General features: G+C 30.8%; 1 protein-coding gene across 1 annotated transcript in view; it reads right to left on the bottom strand.

Moving 5' to 3' along the window:
• The window catches only part of LOC129960550 (ras-related protein Rab-22A-like), a 61,310-nt gene extending 35,031 nt beyond the window's left edge, over positions 1–26,279 (bottom strand). Inside the window, exon 1 of the mRNA XM_056074037.1 lies at positions 26,040–26,279. Within this exon, the coding sequence (XP_055930012.1) occupies positions 26,040–26,076 (37 nt within the window). The 5' untranslated portion in view covers positions 26,077–26,279. The remainder of the gene's footprint in view (positions 1–26,039) is intronic.
• Between the last annotated feature and the right edge of the window lie 1,318 nt (positions 26,280–27,597).

Here is a 27,597-nt window from a genome sequence, read left to right as displayed (position 1 = left end):
GACCAAGGGATTTTCGAAGGCATCGTTTAGTTAGACCTATTAGTCGCTCCCACCATCCTCCCGACCAAGCTGCTCGTGGTGCAATGAACTTCCACTTTATACCATTGTGAGCATAGAATTGCTGCACTTTAGCTGAAGTCAATGTATTCCAAAGGAAAATGAGTTCTTTGTTTGTGGCATGGAAGGTAGTGGCGTTGTCACTGTATATAGTATGTGGAAGTTCTCTTCTACTGACAAATCGTTGCAAGGCCAAAAGAAACTTGTCTACAGAAAGGTCAGAAACAAGTTCGATATGCAAGGCTCTAGTAGTAGAACATGTAAATAGCGTAATGTAAGCTGTATTTGAAGGTTTAAAGGTCCTAATATAAACTGGGCCTGCAAAGTCTATTCCAGTAGTATCGAAAGGCATACAAGGAGTGAGTCTGTCAGCTGGAAGAAGGGCTTCTATTTCATTAGAACTTAAAGCATGAGACAGTTTGCACGGTAAACAGGTTTTAATCACTCGCTTGATGGCTTGACGACGACGGAGTATCCAAAACTCGGAGCGTAATTCTGAAAGAACTACACGGACACCCAAATGATGTAGACGAATATGCGCGTGTCTAATCAACAAGTGCACAAAATAATGAGATCCTTCAAGTAGTATTGGGTGTCTTTGTTCAACTGATATTCGTGCGAATTGTAGCCTACCACCAAGTCGTAAAATGTTTTCTTTTAGAAATGGGCGAAACCGAGAAATTTTTGAGGATTTAGGTAAGGAACGATTATGCTCTAGTGCATTGATTTCTACAGAAAAACTCTATTTCTGTACAACTGAAATCCAATAGTTTCTTGCCTTATTCAGCTCATCAGCCGTCAATTCTGAAGTAAAATGTTGTCGAGATTTACAGTTGTTCAGAAAACGATAAATCCAAGCTGTAATTCTCAAAAGTTTTGTGCATGAACTGAAGCGGGATATATCGATTAAAGTTTGGATAGTTGATATACACAATATGTGGTTCTTCACTTGACGAACTTCTATATCCATTAATAATTTTTCTTCATTTGTCAAAATGTTTTGGACTGGCCAGGCGCCTGAAATTTGTGCTAACCAACTTGGGCCGTTCCACCAAGTTTCTAGATATGGTAATTCTGCTGGGAATACACCACGGGAGAGATGATCTGCTGGGTTCTGTGTGCCTGGGCAATATCGCCACTGCGATGGAAAAGTGTATTGAAGAATTTCAGTTACTCTGTTACATACGAATGTTTTCCATCGATTAGGATCATTTCTTATCCAACTTAATACAACAGTTGAATCACTCCAAAGTGTTGATGCTTGATTATCTAAACCAATTTCTTTGCAAAAATAGTGAAGTAAACGTGCCCCTAGTAAGGCTGCCAAAAGTTCTAATCGTGGAAGTGTCACCTTTTTAAATGGAGAAAGTCTATTGCGACTGCAAACTAGGCGAACGTTTGTTTCGTTAAGCTCAATGAAACAAATGTATAATGCGGCACCATAGGCCTTTTCCGAAGCATCGCAAAAGACATGGATACTCATGTGAGAAGTAGCAGAAATTCCAATCCAGTGAGGAATATGTATCTTGTTTAAAGATGATATTTCAGATACCCATCTGTTAAAGCTTGCGGCAATGCCTTCAGGAAGAATTTCGTCCCATTGAACTCCCATGAGCCACGTGGTTTGAAAAAGAATTTTTCCAACTACTATTGCTGGTGCATAGAGGCCTAAAGGATCATACAACTTTGATACAATTTTAAGAAGTAAACGTTTTGTTGCAGGAACAGAAAACTGATAAATACTTTCGTTTATATCTGTATGAAACACGTCTTCTTTGGTATTCCAGTTAATTCCTAATACTTTTCGTATTGCATTTAAAGATGATATCCTTTAGTTCCCAAATAGCCTGTAGGTTCTTGGAGTTTGTACTCCATTTAGCCAAAGGTAAACTTATCTGTATCATTAAATCTTGCATTTCTTGGTAAAGAGTTGTTGCTTGTTCAGCAGTATCCACTCCCATAACAAAGTCGTCCATTAAAATATTATTCTCCAAGTGTTTAGCTGCAGTAGGGTAGGAATCAGAGTGCATATTAGCTAATTCACGAAGAGTGGCAGAAAGCAAAAAGGGACTAGAAGTCAATCCAAAAGGTAAACGTGAAAAACGATAAGTAATTATTTCATTTCGCAAATGTATTTTTCCGTTTGCATCTTTTTCTGTCCTAAACCACAGGAACCTAGTACAGTTTCTATCCTCTTCATCCAAAATAAGTTGCAAGAATGCTTGACGTCCGTCGCTCGTGATTGCGAATTTGTGAAGTCGAAATCGTAACAATGTTGCAAATATTTCTGGAAGCAAATTAGGACCCTGCTCAAGAGCATCATTTAAGGAAGGATGTCCTGGTGTATGAGAAGAAGCGTCAAATACAATTCGCCTTTTCTTTTCGTCATTCTTTTGTTTTTTCACTATATGATGAGGCAAGTAAAATAGTTTTGATTCGTTGCAAGGACAATTATCAGCAAGTTCAACATGTTGGTTATCGATATAATTTTGCATCTGTTCTGTATAAATATCTCTTAAGTCTGAATGAGTAAAGAGTTTGTTACAGAGTATTTGAAATCGTTTGAGTGCTATTTCGTAATTATTCGATGAAAGAATCACCTCTGGTTTCCATGGTAACTTTACAACACGGCGGCCATCAACTTTGTAAAATGAATTGTGAAAATCACTTAAAATTTCAGAATTACGAATAGTCATCCCTTTATCTTGCATAGTTTTAATGCCAATTGTTTCCAAGTCCCAAAATCGTCTGACGTGATCGTCTAGATCACGTACCAAAGTTTCTGAGCTAATGTTGTGAACTGAAGAAACAGAGGAATATGCTATATTAGTAAACGAACGGTTGCCGGAAAGAATCCATCCAAATACTGTAGGTATTAACACATGAGTCGCAGAAAGTCTAATAGGAGATTTAGTATGCACTATAGTCCAATAAAAATCAGCACCTATCAGAATTTCTATAGGTAAGTCGTTTAAGCTGTCTGGTGGATCAGCAAGTTTCAACTTTTGACTATGAGCAAAAGAAGAGACAGGTTGTGGAGTAGATGGATGAAAGGCATAAGTATTTGAACTTTCAAATGCTTGTATATTTATTTTTGATTTGCTCCAAATGCTTGACAAGATAAATTTGACCTTCCGTCTCGTTTCAGTGTTTGTTGGAATGGATTCGAATGCTTGAAGGTTCAATATTTCTGAGCTAGTGATTTTCAGTTGCAAGAAGTCGATCAAACTAGGATGAATGAAGCTAGACTGACTCCCACCGTCTAAGAGACGCCACGTTACTTTTGTTTTACCAGTTGGGCTAATTACATATACTCGAGCAGTTTGCAGATGAGTAAATTTGGGAGTTATAATATCAACGTTATTCGTAGACGTAACTGGAATGGTAGTTAAATTTGGATTCTCAGTTACAGTTTTACAGATGGAAACATGATGCCTTTTTTTGCATTTATAGCAACGGGCTTTGTCTTTCCGGGGGCAATTATTTACGTTATGACCACGGTTTGTGCATAAAAAACAACGATTACTATTTTTTTTAACTTTTGTTTACGACTATCTATATCAGTTACAATGTTACAGTCTTGCGGCCAGTGTCCATTAGTATCACAGAAAGCACAAAATGGAGAACGTTTTTTAATTGGTGTAGTATTCTTGGAATTAACATATAGGTTAGCAGTGGAAGGTTTAAAATCATACTGAACAGACTGCTCACCTCTAATTTTCAGAGTAGTAAGTGCACCTTCTACCTCTTCCGAGAGAAATTGTATTAATTTTGTTATGTCACCTTCCGAAATTCTCTGCCTTTTTGCAAAAATAATCCAACGGCGGCAAATGTCATCCGGAAATGCTCGTAAAATTTTAGGAGTTAAAATTCAGCCATAAGAATTAACATCCTCTCCCAAGGCACGTAGAGCTTGTAATCTTCTATTACACTCAATAAAAACTTCGTTTAGTGAAGTCGGCGATGGATTTCGTATTGGCGTCAAATTTTCTAAAAAGTCCAAATGAGCTTGAATTATTCTGTTTTTGTCGTCATATTTGTCCATAAGAAGTTTTTTAGTAGCTGCATATGTATCGGCAATAATGCTTATGCCATCTACCAATCGTTTTGGTTCATCTTGTAAATAGCCTCTTAAAAAAGCATGTTTATCAATTACTGAAAGATTTGGATTATTATCTATGGAAGACTGAAATTGTTCCCAAAAACTTTGCCAAAGTTCTACATCGCCGTTAAACGGTTCTAGTTTAATTGTAGGCAGTTTTACAGTATAGGATTGAATAGCAGGCGTTGTAATGCAAGGGCTTAAATTCATCGCCAAATTATTGTTATTAATAGCCAAATCAGTAAAGTTATTTGTATTTGGCGTTAATTTATTTTGAATTATTTTTTTGGCTTTAAAAACCGCGAATTCAGCATTATCGTTATAGCTTTCACATTGTAAAATATCGTTTTCGTATTCCTTATCAGAAAGTAAATTGTGTATTTCATTATCCGTTATTTTCATTTCATTTAAGGTAGTAGTTAAACGATTACAAGTTTAATTGTAAATCATCTTTTAAGTTACTTATTTCAACAGAAAAACGAGTAATATTACCGCGAATAGTTTTCCGTTTTCGCTTGAGTTGCGCCATTTTGTTTGCAGTTTCATCCGGCGTAGCCATTGCAGTAATCCGAAGTATAACACAAAAAATTCAGTAAAAAAGTAAACTTGCCGATATTTCTTAAAAGCAGGAAGTATAAATTCACGGTCCTGATTCAAATAGAGTTTTCGGCACCATATGTTAAAGACGACGGCGTTAGTAAAGCATACATTTATTCTTCATAACAAGTAGATGTACAAACATATAAGTAATTTTAGAATAACAATAAAACAAGATGATGCCACTCAAGCTAAAGTAATTATACATAATTGTTTGCTTGCTTGCTTGCCGCAATAATTAATAAGGAAGATTTTTAAGGTCGTTCGTTATGCCTAGATAATAGAATGAAAATCTAGTTACAGGTAAATGCAATTTACTTCGAGAAAATAAAACTGATTAGATTGGAAAACTTAAGTCTTGAAATTTTTCAAATTTATAGACAAAAGTTTTCTAATACTACATAGCCTCCAAGATTAATCAGATAAAGAAATTAGAAGAAAAACTACTTAAAAAGTCCAATAATGATAATACTCATGACTAAATTATGTTCATGATCAAATGATGACTCACGAGTGAAGTCTTTTTTAATTTGATTCGTAATGATTTGACTTAAGATTATTCTGCGAAAAATGTGAATTCATTTTCGTATAAACAGACAAGAAAAGCACTGCAATAGATTGTACAAGATACAAGGGTATAAATTGATTTAATTTTCAGAGAATTTTAGAAAATCACGATGCTAGAAATACTAATAATTACGAAAATTCCGCCCAACATTAAAAAAAAAAAAAACGCATACTAACTATATGCAGCAATTTTGAAGCTATACAAGATCCAATTCTCTCTATGACCAGTTTCCTTATATTTACATGCGGCTTCACAAAATACTTGTAATTAAAATAATTAATATTTAATAGAATATTTTTCTATATATTAATACAATATAGGGTTTACATTTATAATATTTGTTTTAGAGTAGAATTATGCAGATCTCCCAGAATTTTTTTTTTCATTAGATAATAAAAAAATCTTATATATGACAATTCTCTGAGAGAATCATAGTCCCATTAAGTAGTATGATTTTAATTTTTAACCTAATTTCGCAATAAATTTAAACAGCATATAGGAGTAACCATAAATTCTATCAATAAATCAAACGTTTCGGAGGAAATAATATAATTGAAAGCAAACGATGTTGTAACATTTAATTTAAAAGGGTTTCTTTGAATGAAGAGAATGCTGACAGACCTAATAATAAATTAAATTGCTTAAATTATTTTCATGTTTTGCGTAATGATCTTTGGATAAGAAGGATCTATGTAAGGTGGTTCAATTATTCTTTACGCCTCAAAACGTAATGAAATTTAAATGTAATCAATTTTGGAAATAAATTCAATCTGATCCTGCTTTTAAAAAGTTAAATAAAATATTCTCTTATAAAGGCTAGAGAAACGAAATTTTGAAATATTTGGGTTGTGTATGATTTAATACAAGCATCAAATATATTATTTAGTTCAGTTCTGTTTTAACTTTCAAAATAAAAATTGTTTCCTCGGTTTTGTTTAACTATGAAAATAATGAGGTGAATAAAATTAGTTTAGCGAGAGAAATATTTCATAATGTTATTCACTAACGTATTGAATCGGAAATGGCAGAAAGAATATTTCCTAACCATACTAAAGAAATGCCACTGATTATAAATACACGTTCTTGTTGTACGGTGTATTTCAGAATGACTGGACAAACTTAAAAGGATGATAGAACAGACTACAGTAAATATTTTTTTTTTTTTTTTTGCACAATAATGTGTAGATGCAAATGACGTGTTGAGATAGAAACTAAGCTATGCGCAATAAAGGAAGTATTCATCTTTTCCTTACAGCATCATTGAAATGTGCTTCTTTACTTTCATTTTAAAATAGTTATTCAAAATTATATCCAGAAAAATTAATACATGCTTAAAAGGATCCATTAGGACTTGGAGAATACTGCTTCGGGAAAGTTGTTTAAAATTTGTCTTAAAAATAGCTCCCTGACAACATTTTTTAAAGCTTTTTTTAGATTAGATGCAGTATAGGGACACTGAAAGGTGAGTAGAGCCTAGGACAACTAACTTTTTGAGCCTTTCTTATCATGTTTGATGTTATGATAGAAAATTAATGTGTAGGTAATTTGTCTTCAGGACACACCTTAAGGCTAGTCCTCTGTCCTTCCGTCAGAATGTCAATGGTCAGTATCTTCATGTTTAGATAATCCTATTTGTACAATAATATTTAAATAATCTCAGCTTCAGAAATAGAAAATCACCCATTCCAATCACCCATTCACCCATCTCATGTACAATAAATCTATCATCTGGGGACAAATTGATGCGGCATAGAAGTTTAAAATATCTGTTGATTTCTCAAGAGTAATCATGTCATCTGACAGCGATTCAATATCTCCAAATGCATTCCCAGCAGCGCATTTTCGCTTTCAAAACGGAATGATTGCATAATGAATCAAATCTAACTGGACTTGATTCATTCCAGAAATTCTCAGAATACCGCTCTTAAAATAAGCTGTCATAGCTGCGTTGAAATAATAATAGAGAAGAAAACAGTTAAAGATAGATGATATCGCAAACTTTTTGAGTCTTAACCTTCTGCAATAATCTCCGGAATCATTTTTTTTTTTTAAATTTTATTCTGGTATATTTACTGACGACAATACAAACGAGGTTGTTAATGTTAAACACAACCTGGAAACATGAGTGCCTTATTTGTATCGAAAACTGTACTTAACTTAGAAAGTAAAAGGCCTTAAATTTGTACACATTTTTAAAAAAAGCCCTTGGTGTATTAGTTATTAAAACTAATCATTTATTACGACATTTAATAACTTTTTCTCTCGTAATGTGTACGATGTAATATGTAAATGTTTTGGTCAGTAATATCATATTTTTTGTAAATTAATTCGTTGTAAGCAGCAGCAAAAGAATCCTGGTTGGTCGAGAGGTGCTATAACCACTTGCACTTGTTGATGATCTGTTGAACGAGAGGCGGGTAGGCTAGGCCCTATTCCGATCGAGACCCTAGGTGGGAGTGTGAGGATCCGTGGAAGGGAGCAAGTAACATTGGGACAATTGGGCGAATGTGTCGCAACTTGTGTCTCAGTTATTAACAAATACCAGCAATCTGGTTCACTGAAAGTGTTGGTTCGAATCCCTCCTTCGGGTCCTTACATCGAAAGACTAATTTAAATTATTGGGAATATTTATATATAAATATAGATCTTAATTACATTAATTAATTATTAAAAATGAATAATGAACTTAAATAAGCATCAAAAATGAAATATGAAAATAGCTGGATTGTTTGTTTGTTTTTTAATTTCACATACTTTAACAGATATATAAGCACGATTTGGTACATCTTTTTAAGTAATATAAAGAATATTTAAAGATAAAAAATGAATAGGGAATTAGTACAAAAAAGACAAACTGAATATCGAATTCGAACGCAAGAAATCAAATTGAAATATATGGGGATCCCCAGGCTTCAAAAACCATATTGGTTCAAAAATTTGTTTAAAATGTGAGAACAGAGGTGTTTTCTTCGTTTCAAATTTTCTTCCACTTTTTCTGCAGTCATTTCAACTCCCGTGGCGACATCTGTTAGATTCTTGATAAAGCAATAGTTATATAAAAACTTCACGCTTTATCCTAAAGCATCTATAATCCCAACCCCCACATCAATTTGAAAAAAGAGAGCTCGAACATTGGGGATAAATTTAATAAAATGCTTGAAAGTTAATGTGAATATCTTTAATAAGGGAAAATTCGATCAAATCTAAAAGATTAATAGCCTCTGAACGAAATAGCCATTTGATAAATATTTTCTTTTCTTTTTTTTTTGTCATTATGTTTAAAAATTAATTACGATGATGCGTTTATGCTTATTTGAGGCGATGTGTTGATGTTATTGATAATTTACAACTAGCAAAAGCAATTTTCTTCCCATTCCTGTGTTATTGAAAGGTGATGTTCATTTATTTTTATAAATCCACATAATTGAGCAATTTAAATTCTATTCTAATAAATAATAAGCACTAGTATGGATGTAGACATAAATATATTGTAATAAACAAATGTATTTTGCTTGAAGGATTTTAGCTTTGTACAATTGAAGTAAAGAAAAAACATTTGGATCTCCAGAAATATTTCAAAACTCTGTATGTTGAAATGTTTGGTTGAAATATATAGATATAAATAATATTATATAGATATGAATAATTATTGTATAATAGCGAATTAGCTGTAAGGAATAGATAAGAATTGATCGCAAGACGTCAGCAGCGGATGCTTTTTTCATTAAGCCTACTTTGAATTTAGCTGAAAATCTTTCATATCTGCACATATTACAAATTAAAAATTAAAAACGATTGATTTTTAAACTTAAATATTACATGACCGCTGCTATATATTGTATATGTTAATACTTGCTATTTAACCTTTTTTTTTTTTTTCTTTGTCAGAAATCTTGTGAAAAATTTTGTCAGATAGCAAAATCATTTTCTCGAATGCAACTTCTGTACTCACACAGTGAAGGAAAATGCTATTCTTTTTAAGTTGAAATGTTAACTTTTTCAAAATACATTTCTTAAACACTGGATTAGAATTCATGTTAAGTTATAGATTTCATTAAGGTATCAGTAAATTATATCTGATATTTCATAAGTAAAGTGTTTCATAAAATAGGAATTATGAAAATCTATATTTCTCTGATCTGTATGCTATTTTAGAAAAATTGTAAGCATATTGTAAGCGCAGCTTCAGGAATATTTTTAATTCAATATTCTGATTCACAAAACTGCATTAAGTTAAATGTTTTTAATATTAAATTTTGCTTACTTAATTAACAAGATTATTTCTATAAATATGTAGGCTGTTCTATAGAGAAATATAGGAATTAATAAAAAATAATTACTGGTACTTAGCCGCCAAATATTATTAAAATACTCTCTGTTACATGTAATGCATTTATCTCATCTTTTTTTTTCCGTCTTAAATACATGTTGAAAACTATTTTTTGACAGCCCTTCAAAATTCCTTCCACTACTTTTATCACTGCCTCTGATGAAGGGAAACATTTATCCGAAAGGTATTTGCTCCAATTCGCAAAAAGAATAATCGCATAGTGCTAAATTAGGATTTTCAGGTGGATAAGGAATGCGTTTAACGTTATTTGTGTGTGACGCGTATTTATAAGATAATGATGAGCAGTCTCAGACCCTTTGCTCACAAACAAGTGCCATGTACATCTTTCTTGTAAACAACATGTGAGTCACATCTAATGAAATAATGTTCAACCTTTCTGATAGGTCTCTTCAGCGATCTTCCCTCCCAATCACAGCAAATGTGCTTTTGTTAGAGTTAGTCAACAGAGAGCAAATCGATTGTCTTCTCCCATAAGCTTCCTATGCCATCACTTAGCCTTCAATGAACGATTCTTTTAGGAAAAAACAAAATTGTAAATTTGATAGACGTGTGCCCATTTTTGGCGTAAGCGATGTGAACCGACGCATACTTAGCCGGCTGTCAAGGACACAGCAGTGGAATCATAACCACCAATATTTCACTTATCCCGCTATGCATATAATATTAATTGTATTTTTTCATCACTATTAAAAAGTTGTAACCATTCTTTATTGAACAGCCCATCATTTTATTTTCCATTTATAAAAATTCAATTAGAAGATAAATGAATTGTTAATAAATATGATGAATGAAGTTCATTGAAATTCAAAGTTGTTACTGATAATAGGAAAACATGTGAATTTATAAATTATAAGCATTCAAAAAATATTGATGATGAATCTTATTGTTCTGCCACTTTCTATTTTAATATTATAATTCTAATCTATAGCATCACAATGAGGTGATTTATTATTATGCATATTCATTCGGTTTCTAGCCAAACTTTCATATGCAATCAAGCAACATACAGGTTTCATTATTTCTACCGCTATAATATAGAATGCTAAATTGAAAAAGTGTTCTCTATTTTAAATTAATTCACAAACGACATAATGAGCAAGCTTAACAGCTTTAGAGACCTTCAGTGTAATAGGAGAGTAGAGATTCGTTTGATCTCAGCTATTTAGGCCATTTAAATGAAAATCTGGACCCTGTTAATTACAATAAAATATTGGTATTATCAGGATATAAAGAAATGGGTAGTTAATACCAGAGCAGATATAATACGAATAGGATGGCAACTGACGGTTGGAATCTTCAAAAAGAATGTCAATAAAATTCATTCAAAAACATCAAGCATAGAAATTTTCAGAGTGGGAAAAAATGACTATTTCTTTCATTATTATTAAATTGCTGTCGATTTCAACCAATGGTTGTATGTTTACTTCAATCCATTTACTTGTTTAACATAATTTATTAAGTAAAGAATTTTTAATTTATCACTAATACCCTAAATCTAATTTAATATTTCACTTGAATAGCACTGCCATCACATTTGACAAATACGAGTTGACGAGCATGAGCTAAAGTCATATTTGTTTTTAGAACATGGAGAAAAGCAAAAGTCAATTCCAGCACCCCAATTCACAGTTTTGCTTCATAGTTAAGTTTCATTAGATTAACATCTCTTTATGAAGTGACTTGAAGGCTATTTTAAGATGCAACTCAAAATTTTGAAACGTAGTTAAGTGATAAGGACAAAACTTAAGAAATAACTTTAATACACAGAGACTGAGAATTGAAGAAATAAGTAATAGAATTTTTTGTATTTTATTTATCTTCAAGGCAATGCAATTCACTTTTAATGAAATATACTTTAAATATAACATAAAAACTTGTGCTATCGGTCCAACTGAAAAAATCGATTTCCCAAATTCGATCACTGGCTTCCTCAATTGGATAAAAAAATTTCTTTAAACTTAATAAAAACAAATATATTGTTTGATTCTAAAGTTCACATCAGCACGCAATGTATGAACCCAAGTGTGGCATTTTATGCAATGAATTATTTCTTCTTCCTTTATTTTCTCACGTATTATACAAAACGGTATCACATGGTTTTTGTTCTTTTTTTAATTAAAATGTGATGTCTTTCAAGTCCTTTTGTTATTTTATTATTGTTATATTTTGTTTTCACTTGTTTCTCTAACAATTTCTGAGGTTTACTATTGATTCTGCTGCTTTTTTGGCTACTTCAAGATAATAATGCCATAGATTTGAACAGTCGAATTGAGGCCACTTTTTGTGGTGCTATCCAATAAGTTTTAGGTAACAATAAAAAAATGACTCTATCTTTCAATTATTTTAATTAAATTCTTAAAGTTAATGACAGCTCCACTTTAAAGAATGCTTAGTTAACTATTTAACTTTTAACCAATGTAAATATGATGAGAGTCTTGTTAAAATATAAATGGATGGTATTCAAATATAAAAACTTATTCTCTATTTTCACCCAAGTAACTTTTTCTCTAAAAAATAATTCCACAAGCCACATTTATGTCGTTACAAGATAGACATTTTAATAGAATCGACGTCACGATATTATCCAAATCCAAAATTTCTCTTTTATCACAATTTCTCCAAAATTTCTCTTTTATCACAATTTCTCCAAAATTTCTCTTTTTTAACTGAAATTAAGGTGAGCTCTTAAAGTAAGGTTTGATGCTTTGAGAAAAGAGAAAAGGCGTGTCAACAGCAAGCAAAATTCATAACTGTATGTTTGGCAAGCTAAAATTTCCCACTTCTTATTTTTCTCTATTAAATAAGAAAAAGCGTGATATTACAATCAAAAATAATGAATATAAGCGTGATTTTTAGTTCGTAATCTCGTAATGCAATAAAATCATTTCGTTATTTAAATTTTGATTTTTAAAAATTACAACCACAATGAATTGCTCTTAAGGGTTAAAGAATATTAATTCAATTGCATTCTTTTTGTAATTAGAAACTGAGTTAAAATATATCTCTAGCATAAAGTCTCAAAAAATACTAGCGTTAAAATTCAGAAAAGATGTGAATGTGATCATTATTGTTGGCGAACTAAATTTCCTGAAATTATTAAAAATGGCTTCCCTAGACGTTGTCACTACTTTCTTAAATTCGCGATTTTGAACTATTCTGAAGAAATTAATATCCAAAGAATTATTATATATCAATTAATCGACTCGTTGAATTAAATTTTAATTTCATACAAGTGGCGCCATCTGATAGGGAAATTGAAAAAAATACGTAACATTTAAATTAAGGAATTATAAATTAAAGGTTAAAAAACAAAGAATCGTTAAAATACTATCTGCTTTTTAGTGCTCTAATAAAACTGTACTCTTAAAGACTATTTTTATTAATTTTATTTTTGAGATTTTAATATTGGGAATTACTATTTCCCCATTTATTAATTTTATAATAAAACTAATTGCTCAGAAAATAGAATCTATTGGGTTCTGTTTTAATCTGTGAATAAACTGCAACGAGTTCTTACTCACTCTTCAAATTCATAAAGCATAATTTAAAGTGAAATATATAATCTTGATTAATCTATTATTATTGTGTTCCTTGACATCAGACGTATTAGAAATTTTGCTTCCAGATAAAATCATACTGAGGTACAATATTAATCACTTGCAGAATTTACTTTCTTTAAATGCTCTAGCCTTCATACCAGAACATCTATAGAATATTGTTTATTTAGCATTTACGTCTTATTTAGGTCATGACCAGTAATATTGTTAAGGTATCTTCACGATATTGTTAGACAAGTAAAATCGTGGAGATATCGTTTAACATTTTGTGCCATTAGGTAATGACCAATAATCCAGTCTAAAGGTTAATAACATTTTTCGCAACTTCATTACTAATGAAGTCATTATCCTTGATGTCACAGTAAGCAACATCAAGGATAGGCTTAATAACATGCGTTATCAAACATTTAATTGATATTAAGCTGTGCTGTGACATCATATCTTTCAAATGGAAATTAAATTAGGGTGATACATTTTATGCGTGAGGATTTAGAATGGAACTACTTCAATGCCAGTAAAACTACAATTTTTTTTATTTTTTTTTATTTTCATACTCCATTAATCCAGTCCTTTCACACTCTTTACATAGCGTTTAAAAATAGCCCACGATTTTATATACCAAAATTCCTTGGTAAAATCTTGCAAATGTTCTCAACTTACTTATGTGTATTATTGACAACAACTTACTAATGGTGCATTATTGACAAAGTTAAAATTCGGTGAATAATCGTAAAATTTGTAGTGAGCACTCAAGGTTCTGATGCAAGAAGGTGCAACGTATGGAATCATCATCTATCATTAAAAAACAATGCCAGTTGAAGCTGCGCCATTAGAAAAATTCAGATATGATTCATTCAGACCAGCGAAAATGTCCTTTTAGAAATCATGGGCTTCTTAAACCTTTCCATTCGGGTCTTTCTTTTAGATGGTAAAAAATTTCATTAGAAAAATATTGCCACAGTCACACAAGAATAAATTTAAACCAGTTGGAGTAGTCTCCTGAAGCTTTCTCGTGTGCTACACAATAAATGTCTTATCCTTCTCCCTCCCCCTGCATAAAATTGCGGATATTGGGTAAGGCCACGAATGCCTTGTATAGCTTTAGCGAACAATTATTACGAAATATAGACCTTTGGCGTGAATTCAACTGAATCTATCGTGAGAATATATATTTTTGGTGCTTTTTTCTCTATCGGTTGGAACCAAAATTTGGCACAGAACTGCAGTTGTAATCACAAGATCGCAAATCGAATTCATTGATTTAAATCATTGCATTTACATGCTTGCGAAAGTACAGGCCTTCAGATGGTCAACCTCTTGTCGAATTTTATTCAAAATCGCTACGGATCTACATTTTAAATGTTAAACCGATGTACCAAATTTTTATCAATATAAGTGTTTGAGTTGTGTAGTTCGGGAGGTTTTTTTACTCGAACATCAAAACAGACAGACTTCCTCTCAGTGGATTTCCTTCAAAATTTGACAGAAATCTACAAATTTGGTTTAAAATCCATGTAACAAATGTCATACGATAACTCAAAGTTTTTTGAGTTATCGTATTCACAGACATAATGCCAAAAATGTGGTTTTCGAACTCATTTGAAAAGTGAAAATTTGCCAAAGTCTCGATTTCGAATTTTTTTGACGATTACAATACTGTCTTCATACTTCGTTTACGAAGAAATAAAAATTACGTATTCATTAAAGATAATCTGGAGCACGAATTCGGGAGATTCAGATCCAACTGTTTCCCATGTAGAGTATTTTGGACATTTGTTTTCATTATGCATATAGCAAAATACAATTTACCAACAACATACCAGCATTATCTTACTAAAGGATATTAGCCGAATATTAAAAAAATATGTAAAACTAAGATGATTTCTGAACTGTTTTTGCTTATTTGAGTTAAGGAATGTGGAAAAAAATCCTGATAAATTTTCTTAACTCTAGTGTTTTTCTAAGCTATCCTACTTTGAATTGGGAACCACTGCTTAAGAAGCCCTGATTCAGATAATACTGAAAATTATGTTTTTCCCTTATCATTCAAATTGCAACATTTCATTTTGAGTTTGCTTTAGAATTCATCTTACTTCAGGTAAAGGCGTCTAATTTGAAACAATTCGTGAGTGAAATTTTGTTTTGTATAATAAATCTTGCGATGGAATGTTTTTCGTTGCATGTGAACATAATACGGCAATTTGACCTCGGAATGACTCAATTCAACAGCAGTGGATAAGCAAATAAATCAGCAAGAACACCTGCGCAATGTTGGATGTTTTTCTTTTCTTTTCAATTACTGGAATTGGTAATCTTTTATACATATTTGCTTACTTGAACTCGTGACTTTCTTGTTATTTTCGTATATGCTATGATAACCTGTGAAGTAGCTGAAGAATCAAAAATGTTGCTTTTCATCCATTTTGTTATAAAATAAATTTAAAGACTATAGTAAGAATGTCTAGTTTACAAAGTGTTTCGATCGATCATTCTTTTGTATTTAGAAATTTGTATATTTAATAACTGATTATTACGCAAATGTGCAAAAAAAAGGCGCTTCATGAACAAAATCTTCAGTATTTTAATATCAGGAAAAGAAAGTGTCCTAGACAGGGTTGAACACTTTTTCTTTAAAATAAATCTGCTTGATTGATAAGTCAAATTACTGAAATAAAAAATGGCCACAAATTCATAAAATTCGATGTATTTTCCTTTTGTCATTAACGAGAATCGAAATAATGTTTGTCTGTTTCGAAGGTCATTGAGCTCAAAAGAATATTTTTAGTTTGTGAAAATATTTTCACTTTTCTAAACTTTACCTTTTTTCGCAAATGTGATCTACAAGTGTGTAAATTAGCTATCATAATAGAATATGAAAACATCACATTGATATTTCATTACGCGAGCTCTCTTAGGAAACGTTGCAATTGCTGATTAAAAAAGAATAGTACAGTCGACCACCCTTTTTGTAATTACATTTTTATTGATAAATTATTCATCAAAAGAATGAAATTACTCAGAAAAAATGGTTCAAAACACCAGTTCTAAACCCATACCATAAACCGTCATAAAAATTCTGAGCAAAAATTTGGTTTTGGGTTTTCATGACGTTGTGAATGAGAGCCACTGTTACAAAACGATAAATCCTCTGGGTCGGAGAATCAAGGGCTCAAAACCCGACTCTACAGAACATATGTCAAGTATACTCTCCTGTTGCAATCTACGAATGCTGTTGCGGTTCAAATGTCCAAACGTTCATGTGACATAGAAGTGTGGGAAAGAGATCACAGACTGAGGCTGATTCTCACCATAGTACTGCAATTCAGAATGAAGAGTTCTTACCCAAAATGGAACATAAACTAAAATTAAATTATCTTTCTGTGATCAGCAATGCATCATTGCAAATTTTAAAACACTTTAAAACACAAAAAAGCACTTTTTCATTAATTTATATAGCCTAATCTGAATATTGCGAGGAAAAGTCAGATCATAGTTCGATTTTCTAGCAGTAAATCTGTAATCGTGTAGAATATTTTTTTTTAATGTTAACATTTTTTGGATAAAGTTATCAGTTGAGCATTGATATGCTCTGCTAGCCAGGAGAGCTTGCAGTTGAGATTAAAAGTACCCTTAAAATATTCAATACTTAATGAACTGACTGTAGTTAAATTAACATCATATTTTAAAGGCGTGCAGGAAAAGCATTTTGAGACGAATCTTTCCGTTTATAACGGTGGTCAGATGACGAGAGTAACACCTGAAGAAGCTACCCTGCACACTTTCATACCCTATCAGCAGAAAGAAGTTTGTTCAGGCGGATTTATTGTACCTAAGATTAACGTGCATGGTGATTCCTTGTGATGTGGAGTCTCCAGCCCGCAACCCTCTATCCCAGCTTCGAAGTAAAGTTTTGATACAACAAACACCACAGCAGTCCTGAAGAGATTAGACAGAGAAATAAGGAGAAAATGCACATTATTTATTTCTGTTACGAATATCGACTCTCAGTTTATCTAATATATAAAAGATATTATAAAAATTATAGTTTTTTATGTTACTTATTTTTAGAATAATTGTGGAGTATTTCAGAATGTTAATTGTGTCTAGATTAACTCGCTCTTGAAAATATTCGAAAAAATATGATTTAAATTAATTACCAAAAAAACGACGTTCTAAACAGTAAATATTTTCGCCCTTTCTATCGTTGTATTCCTTTATATCATCAGAAACAAAGTTAAATATTAAAATCAATTTTAACACCTTAAATAGCTTTCTTAATTTCATTCTAAACTCTCCGAATTGCACAAAAAAAGCACTTTTAATGCAACTGGGTTATTAAAAGTCGTTTTCTGTCAATAGAAAACATTAATAGATGTTCTCATATTTGTACTAGAAACATTAAACTATATATCCATACCATAAATATTAGTGTAAATTAAATTCTGTTTTTGTGTCTAAATTTAAAAGTCGCTTGCACACGACTTAAATTCTGTTTTAAAAATTGTTCACCCTTACAGAGTTACATGAAAACAATTTATAACACTTTTCAAGTCTGCTCTAAATATTTCAAATGTTTTGTATTAAAGCTGCTGTTATTTTCTAGAAATATTCGGCTTTTACTGAAATATAGCAAAATTTGGCTTCCAAAGATACGATCGTTTTCTCACTGAAACAATGGATCGTTAACTGAAATATTTATTTACGGCCACTGGTACATCATAAATATAAAGAGGCCAATATTTATGTGAGGAACAAATAGATATTAAGTTATGTGTCAGGAAACACTGAAATGAGCAAATATTAGCAAGGAAAAAGGCATGATTTTCGAATAAAATGAATATAATAAATAATGAAGAAAACCAGATGTTACCATTGTTTACTTAGAACAAAACTGGTAACTGCGCGCAGAACTATCAGCTGCCATGAATTTCCTCAATTCCTCCAAACATTGCCTTGAATTTGAACATTTAATTTAACTTATTAAAAAATCATTTTAAAATTGATGTAAAAGAAAAAACGATGTCTGCTTTTTTTTTTTTTTTTTTACTGTTTAAATTATGGAGAGTTCTCTAAACATTTGCTACATCTTTTACAGCAAAAAAGGAGATATAAGTATTCAAAAGATAATGAAATTAATTTTAAATAACTTATTAATCAAAATTTTAGTCCCATAAATCCTAAGTTCAAATATTTTAATTCTTGGTGCAGATTCAGTCTTAAGAAATTATTGCTCAATATGATGGACAAGCCCTGCACCAGAACTAAGACAATGATACTCAGTTTTTAAAATTCACAATTACAAATTTTCAGGACAATCTCTGTGGGATTATAAATCTATATGGGGATATGGGAAATTATTTCAAACTTTTTATTCCGGTGTAAAACGTGCTATACTCAAAAAAATTTTGTATTTAAATCACTTTTTCATATATCTCAAAACTGGTCCGCGAATCGCTCCTTAATACATGCTCATGGAGTGATTGGCTTACAAATATACCCATGAGTTTTCTTTTATCTTCTTGGGGAAGTTACTACTAAATGCCGTTATCAAAAAAACAGTTTAGAGTACATGTTGAATAATCTCCAAAATGGGTAGAGGCTGAGTAAGAGAACCTCCTGGGTCGTGATTCTCAGAGAAGGTTCGTTTCTGCTGTGGTTAGTGAACAATGAAAAAAAGAATGTATTTTCTTAGACTGAATAAATGTAGATCGATGAAAGAAATGCAAACAGAATAAAGTTTAAAACTATTTGAAAAATACGAAATGGAAAGAAACCCAAAACTTTTCTTGTAGATTAAACAAAATCAAAAGTGATGCGAAAGGGTAAGTTTGACAAAAATAATAATTATGTTCACGAAACGTATAAAAAACAGAAGAAAGATGAAACATTTCGAAAAACAATACTTTATCCGTTGAAGATGGCTAATAGCATCTTTAAAGATAATATCAGAATTAAAATTATCATTCCCTTTTCTTTTTTCACAGCTGCAATTTGCCATCGTAAAACTGGTGGCCCAGTTTAGTGATCAGCGAACTCACCTGCCTCCAAAAGTAAAAGAAAAATATCTTCTGAATATTATAACTAAAGGAGAAAGGTACAAAAAATGATGCAATTTGATCGTCAAATGCATATCTGTGAATAGGGAAAAAATCTATATTTTTGGAGGTGCATAGTTAATCACAGTTCCATCATTTTAGAAAGAACAATGCAGAGGTTTGACTCATCCTTCCAATGTTTTGGGAAGATATACATATGAATACATAGAATGGCTTCATTCTTGTTGGACAGATTTCCGATATTTCTTTTGGTGTAAATAATTGTGTCGGCGACGGGAGTTCTTATTTTTAGTCAACATGCAGCAGGTCATGAGAAAAACCTTTGGAAAGGGAAGCTTAAATTATTATTTCATTATCTTTATATTGCTTTGGTTATATTAAATAGGAAAACCAGTAGCAAATTGCAACAATGTTTGAATAAATGCTTATATTTTTTTATATATTTTCTTTATTTATTTTTATATATTTTTTATATTTTTATGGTTTAACTACTCGTTTATAATATGCAACAAAATGATATTCACAATTTCATTAATATAAGCATCAGAAACATTTTTCAAAATTTTTCGACTGTCACAACTTGCCCCGGACGTGGGGCAAGTTATAAAAAACGTGGAGCAAATAGTAACAATAAAAACAACAATATTTAAAATAAGCTTCTTGCTACCATTCTTTTATTAATTAAAATACATAAAACATCTTAAAAATATTATAATTTGACATAGAGGTATTAAATGATATTAAGTTGCTTAGAATAAAATAAAGATAGAATTACTTAACTAATCAACATAAAAATCTGACTGTTTCAGAATTCCATTTAACGCAAACAAATGATAAACTGCTTCCTTTCGCACACATTTTGCACCCACGTTTTGCAAATTGATCCTTATATCCATTATCCTGTAAGAGTCATGGGCGGTGGTGGCCTGATGGTAATGCTTCTATTCCGAGGCAAGTGGGTCCTGGATTTGAAACCTGTTTCCACAAAAGAACCGCCATTGCTCACATTCAAAAGCTTTTCGCTCTCACCTAGTAACCCTCATAAGCCACTCTCTTCATCTGATATCTCCTAAACATCGTGCTAAGCTCACGCGAAGAAATTGGTATATCTTTGTAATGTTCTTTTTTTTTTCATTGTGATTTACTTATCTTTATTTTTTTATGTTCAGTATGTTTTCATTCTTGAATTGCCTTGGTACATTATACATTTTTCTTTCATATTATATAATTATTTTATATTTCAAATTTGCATTGTTTCTTCAAGCTTTCCACATTGATCTGCTATAATAATTAAGGCGAAAGCACTATCTCTTCACTTACATTTTTTATACATCTACAAAAAATGCTATAATTACATTTTACGGTTCACGACAAGTTCCTCCCTTGGTGAGCTATTAATGTGTGAATTGTTTTGTTTTCACTCTCTGTTTTACATTTTATTTCCAATTTTACTAAAATATATATCCATACAAAAGGCAATGGAACGATGCAGACGATGCATTAAATGTTCAATCAATCAATAAAACTAATTCGAACCGCAAAAAATATGTATAGTATTTCCTGTAAACAATATCAATCAATAAAATGAAAAGATATTCTTTTTTCTCATGTGTATAATAGATCAATATGAATGGAAATCAAATCAAACTCTTATGAGAAATTAATGGACTGACTGCGCAGCTCTTTCTTTTGTTTCTGCCTTCAAAAATGATTTATGATTAATTCCCATTGCTTTCCTTGAATTTCAGCATTTTGCACTGAAACCGCTTGAGTTTTATATCCCCTCCCCCTTTCTTTCGAAAAGTTTTCTCTTTTGACACTTTTCTTCTTTACTCAGATTTATATCAGTTTTTTTACTTCATTTTCATTTTTTGTTGTAGTTATTATGATATTTTTGCCTGTATGTTTTCGCCGTTGATCTTATATATTTATGTTTCAGAATGTTGTTTCAACTGGAAAGGAAATACTATAAAAAAGAATCGATATGCAATATCATCGAAAGAAGATACTTTTTTTCATTTTTCATTGCTTCGGGGTTTTTTGTTTGTTTGTTTGTTTAAGACGGGTCATGCTTGAAAACTAACATTCATGGCTTAATCTTAGGTAATATCGAGATTAAAACATCCCTGTCAAGATTACTGAATAAAGTTCCGCTTAAGTTACTTAAAGCGGTAATGCTTGCATAAAAGACAGGAGTGCAAACTTTAAATCTGAGATTGTTTTCACCATTCATGTTATACGAGTGTATGTAATAAATCCTTTTTACCCGCGTCTTTCAAAATTTCATCACTCAACTTTCACTATCTTGGTTGAATTTTCTGCTCCGATAAATTCTTACAAAATCTGCAATTTTTTACAAAATGTGATTCATAATTTTGTGTATACCCCATTTCTTAGATATAAAAAACAAAATCCCATCACTATTTTAAGTGCATCCTTCAATAATCTGGCGCGTAATACACTGGCAAGGGCCTTGGAATGGACCTCTAAATATCTTTAAAGATGATTAATCGAATCATGTATCTCCTTATTTATTTTAAAAACTGTTTACAATAAAAGGCCTTTAGGTGTTGCTTTTGCAAAAACTGCAATTAACGTAAAAAATATCATCACCAGCCTATTTTACTTAATAAAAGGCGTAAATATATATATATATATATATATATATATATATATATATATATATATATATATATATATATATATAATAACATGTATTAAAATAATTTAATGTAAATAAACTAGCAATTTCGAATACAGAGTCCCGATTCGATTTCACCCAAACTTTTTTATTAGATAGACTATGATATTTCTTTTAATGAGGAGCCTTCGAAAATTGGAGAATTAAAAAAAAAGATATTTTAACTCCTTAATAATAAATAAAAAATAATCTTTTTAAAATAGCTATTCAGTTGATTTTAATGAAATATCATAAGAGAAAGCATGATTTGTTCAACTTTTTTTGCTTTGTTAGTTTACGAAGTGAAGAGAAAGTATTGTAATCATCAAACAATTCGAATTTTGACACGTTTGAGACCTCCCTGAGTTTGAAAAACACATTTTTGTCACTATGTTTGTCTGTGTGTAACAAAGACAACTCAAAAACACTCTGATCTAGATGGAAGAAATTTGGTATCTACACCAAATTTGTAGATTTCTAACAAATTTTAAGCAAAACCCATTCCGAGAAAGTCAGTCTGTCTAGTTGTTCGAATATAAATTAACACTTTAACAACAAAATGAATAGAGCTGCATAGATAGAATTCGGGACACAGATTTATTATCTATAGTGTAGACACCATCAAATTTTGGCCGAATCCACAAGAGGTTAACTGTCTGTCGGTCTGAACTTTCAGAAGCATGTCAATGCGATAACTCAAAAACACAATGTCAAATATATCAAATTTGTTAGTGATTTTGTGACTACAATTGTGTCAAATTTTAGTTTGAATCGGTTGGAAAAATTCGTTTTTCCGATATTATTAACCGCATGATCTCCAAAAAACTCGTCAAGAATCACATAATAGATCTAGTCAAAATGTTAGATTCTAAAGGTTAATATTTCGTATTTATTGTGCCATGCAAGGTCCACAATTTTTTGCTCCTGGTATGGGATAAAACCTTTATTAGAGAGTATGCGAGAAAGTTTTGGAGAAACCACTCCCACTGGTTTTATGAGTAATAAAGAATCTGAAAGAACTTTGCGGGATAAAAATCTCCGCAACCCATATTTCAAGAAGCTGTGATTTATGTAATACTAGAAGCCTTTAGCGACCAGTCGGTTCGCCAATATTATTACTCACTCAAATTTTTAATTAAATATTTACCTGAGTTGTCTCCTAAAGGCTACTTTCAGCAAAATATTTTTAAGCTCCTAATTTTGATAATCATATAATTCACTCATACTATTATGGAGGCCTTAAGCCGTTCTGCTCATTGTACTATTTATAGTTTGAATTTTCTGTCACCTCCAGGAAAATTTCACCTTCGAATTAAGTGATTAAATTGCAATTAACATAAGGACATTTTTTTACTCAAACCAAGCATTTTTTTAAAAATGTGAATGCTGAAAATAGAGTCGTTCGGCATTTAAGTCTTATTTTCACTACAGAATAATTTTCATAATTTATTTAATTTCAAAGAATTATTCAACAAAAATTTCTCAGATTCATCATAAAATTCAATTTTTGGTTTTACTTTCTAAAGGATTTAAATCATGCCAATAATATTTTATTTTGTTTCGATCTATAAATATACTTCAAAAAATTATGGTCTGAATTTTATACAGCCCTTTGATTCTAAGGAATAATATTCTGGATACTCCAACTTTTAAATAAATAAATGAATGTTTCCATCTTCTGCGATCAAATCTGACTGATTTATGAAGTTTTGAATATTATAATTTTACAACAATCAACATTTTCATAATCTTTGGCCATTCAGTCTTGAGATACCCTGGACGCTGATTGGCGTATCTTCTTTGAGATGAAGTGGTCTAAAATCGCCCATTTTTATTGAATAATAATGATACTCAAATTTGATATGAGTGTAACTCTTTTTATTTAAAATATTAGTGTTTCAAAAATATTATGTTGAATATGATTCCCAAGATAGAAAAAAAAATTAAAACCCCACTATTTATTACAACATTTATTGACTCATGTTACATGAACACACAAAAATTTACTCCATTTTAGCCGAGGTATGTCTATTACTAAAGGTTTACAAAGGTTTGAGCTCTGATTAAAGTGGATATCCTGTATATATTAAATCATATTTATCTTAAATAAAACTGATTTATTGAATTAATAATAAATATATTGTAAAATATCATAGAAAGCTTTTTTCTTGCGTTTATTTTTTTTAAATATATCATATTTCTTATTTATTCCATTTCAGAAACATGCTGAAAATTACACTTTTCCAGCTTTAATTTGCAGTAATAGTTAATTTGTTTCTTAATTTAAGCTTTTGTCAATGTAATGGAAACTCTTTTATAAAAGATAATTTTTTCCCATGCACGCGTAACATGCTCGTGCAGGTTAAATTCTATTTTTATTTTGTACGAAATAAATTGTTGAAAAATATAGTTGAAATGTGTTTTTTTGAAATTCATTGAAAATAGAAAATTAATTTATAGGTTAAAACATTGATATCATTAAAAAGATAATTTTTTGAGCTATAACTTGAGGTAAAAATCCTTTTGGTACGATATTATTTTTGGAAATAATCTAGGAAAACGACTAAATTTTGCTTAATTTTCAATTAACCAAATTTCGAATTAAAAATAAAAAAACTCACCCCTAGTTGCAAAATAATTTTTTTTTATTCTAAAGTATAAAAAATGTAACAATTGACAGAGAGAAACAAAACTATCCTACTATTTGTCATAAAATAGTTTTTTTTTCATGTTTTAGAAATCAGCTTTCCTTCGGAGATTGAGATATTGCTCAAATTTTATATTTCTGAGTATGTATTCCTTCATAATTAAAATCTTGGCAGAAAAAGCAGCGTATGCGGCTAGTGTTTACCCCGAGGGTGTGAAATTTTCGCTGCTCGAATGCGACGCAGTAAATGCAATAATATGTAAGAATTTTTTAATTATTTTGTCTTAATATCAATCATATATCTGAAAACAATCAAATTAAAGAAAACAGCATCGTGTCGAAAATACGCGAAATATTTTTAGACCTTTCATTAAATTTGACACTAGCTTTGAAAATTTTAAATTCTCGATCGAAAAATTTTGCTTTCTTCGGTTTTCCCTGTAGATCTAGAAGTGAAATGAATTGAGAGCCAATGTTATCAAGATTTGAAAGCAAAATGCGGTGAATTGAGGATTCTTGAATTTTATAAATTCCAGATTTAAAAATACTTGAAAATTTTCATATGAGATTATTTCCATATTTGAAATATTTAATCGGTATGAGCAATTATTTTCACCTATGAAAGGAAATAAATCTCCTTTCCAATTCATGAGTACTGAATCTCACCAAATATCACTTTTGAAATGAATCGTTACCAACAAGGCATCCATCGAAGTAGGAAAGATTATAATAGAGATGGTAAGCGTCTAGAAGAAAACATTAATTTTGCTGCGATTTTTTTTAAACAGTGTTTTTGAAAGAAAACCTACTTTTCTATAAAGATTAAAGAGTAGTTCTTGCTTTGTTTTTTACCGGTCCACATAAACTTAGGTCTTGCTTATTTGTCTTATGATACGTACGAAATTGGCGCCCTTGATTTACTCTCAAAAATTACAATTAAAAAACTTGCACAATACGTTTCATCAAAATTGCATATGAATAGTTTCTTCTGTTTTTGTGTAACCATGGTCAGTATCTATGTAATTATCGAAAATTATTTGTAAGAGTCCAAAAATATTTTCTTTACACTAATCAATGAATTCAAACTCTTCGATTAATATATATTTTCGAAATGATTAATATATATTTTCTTTCCTTTCAAAATTTTAATCTCAAATAAAACTGATGCTTAGAAGTTTCCCAAAAAAGTTTTTGAAATAATATTAAATTCAGTTTTAAAAATTTAAAATCATAAAATTTATTCAGCAATAAAATCACAGGCATAGTTAATGTAAATACTCATACTAAAAAAATCAACAATCTGATGATTATTAGAATAAAACCTTTTGTAAATCTGATAAAAAAATATTATAAATATTAACACCATCTTACTCAATTAATAATGTAATATTTTAACCAATTTTAAGAGACAAAATCTGTTTTACCTTTAGGTCCGACAATGCAGACTCTAGTCGTCCACATGATTTGCAAACTTCACACGAGTAAATCGATGTATCTTGAAATCAAAGAGATTTTTAACAGGATGATCTCTTTCAAAATAAATTAGATAAAACAAAAGCAACAAGCAGGAAACAACATCTGAATAAATATGAAACCTGCCAAAAAAGGCGGAGTGCAGAAAATGGAGCCATGCTGATTTCAGATGTTCGGATTGAAAAGCAGCTGCAAATACAAATAGAACCGCGAGACACCAAATAGAATCAAACACTGACTAAAATGTTCTTGTTATAAAAAAAAGTTACCAGAAAGACAAAGAGAGAATGTACTAGATACAGGGATCAATGAACAAATAAAAAATCTGTTTATACAAACTGTAAGTGAACCATGATGTCTGCAACTTTCGATCCTACACTTATTCAATAAAACTCTACATTGTATAAATATAGTATAAAGAAAACGTAATAAAATCATTTTCCGTTTCATTATTCATTTTATTAGAATGCCTCTCGATTCATTGATTTTAGGATAGAATGCGCAACAAAGGGAGTTAGTTTGTATCAGTAAATTTAGCAACGGCGTTTACTTACTAGTTTTCAGGATTCATTTTATTATCAACCCCCCTTTTTTTTTTCTTGAAAATATTCAGTTTTCTAAAAAGTACATGTGCGCAGTATTATCCCGTATGACGGGCAGTTCCTCTCACTGAGTAACGGGAGTTTGCTCGCTGAATTTCTCGCATGTGGCTTTGATCTGTAATTTTGTAAATTAAGAGTAAAAGCACTCTTTTTTATGAACTTCATAAAAAATGCAAATATTAATCCATATTTATTTAAAATTCTAATATTTTACTAAAATAAAGAATAATTTGTGAAAATAACGATCATTATTAAACGAATTTAAGGTAACAAATTTAAAATTCGCACAGCTTTTGAACCCGCAATACTTTTTATGAGTTTCACTAGAGAAAATTCAATAATTAAACTCATTGTCATTTTTGCAATCTTCAAAGGTTAAATTCCCACAGTATTGAAAACAGAAACCATGATGGCAGGCGTTATTTATTATTACAAGGATACAAATGCGCATAAATGCCTCGTCCTTTCTTGCTTCATTATTTTCGCAGACTTTTGCATTGCTGTTAATCGGTTTCATTATAAATTCGATTTTCAATTCATCTGCACTTTTTAAAAATTGCTTATAAATTTTTGACTTCCTAGTAAGTTAAAATCATCGATATGATTTATGCGTAACTCTTTTTTTAATGATATGGGCAGAATGGATTTTAGAAATAACATCAAAAGTCGCATCAATTTTCGCATGCCTACAAACTAACCTGGCTCGAGTGGACTCAAATGTTCTTGGGAAAATGAGAAGAGCAGCATCTTTCTAAAGCGATTTTCCAAAATATTAGATTGTAAAAATTTGTCTCTTGCAAGAAAACCTCAGGGATTCCAAATGTTTTCTCACATTTCCTAATTTTTCGGCTTCCCTGTAAAACTGCTTCAATAGTTGCTTTTAAATGAGCTACTTAGCCTCATGATT

The sequence above is a fragment of the Argiope bruennichi genome, chromosome X2 (assembly GCF_947563725.1).
Source record: "Argiope bruennichi chromosome X2, qqArgBrue1.1, whole genome shotgun sequence".
In the NCBI taxonomy this organism is placed as follows: Eukaryota; Metazoa; Arthropoda; class Arachnida; order Araneae; family Araneidae; genus Argiope; species Argiope bruennichi.
This window is presented reverse-complemented; position numbering and strand designations above follow the sequence as displayed.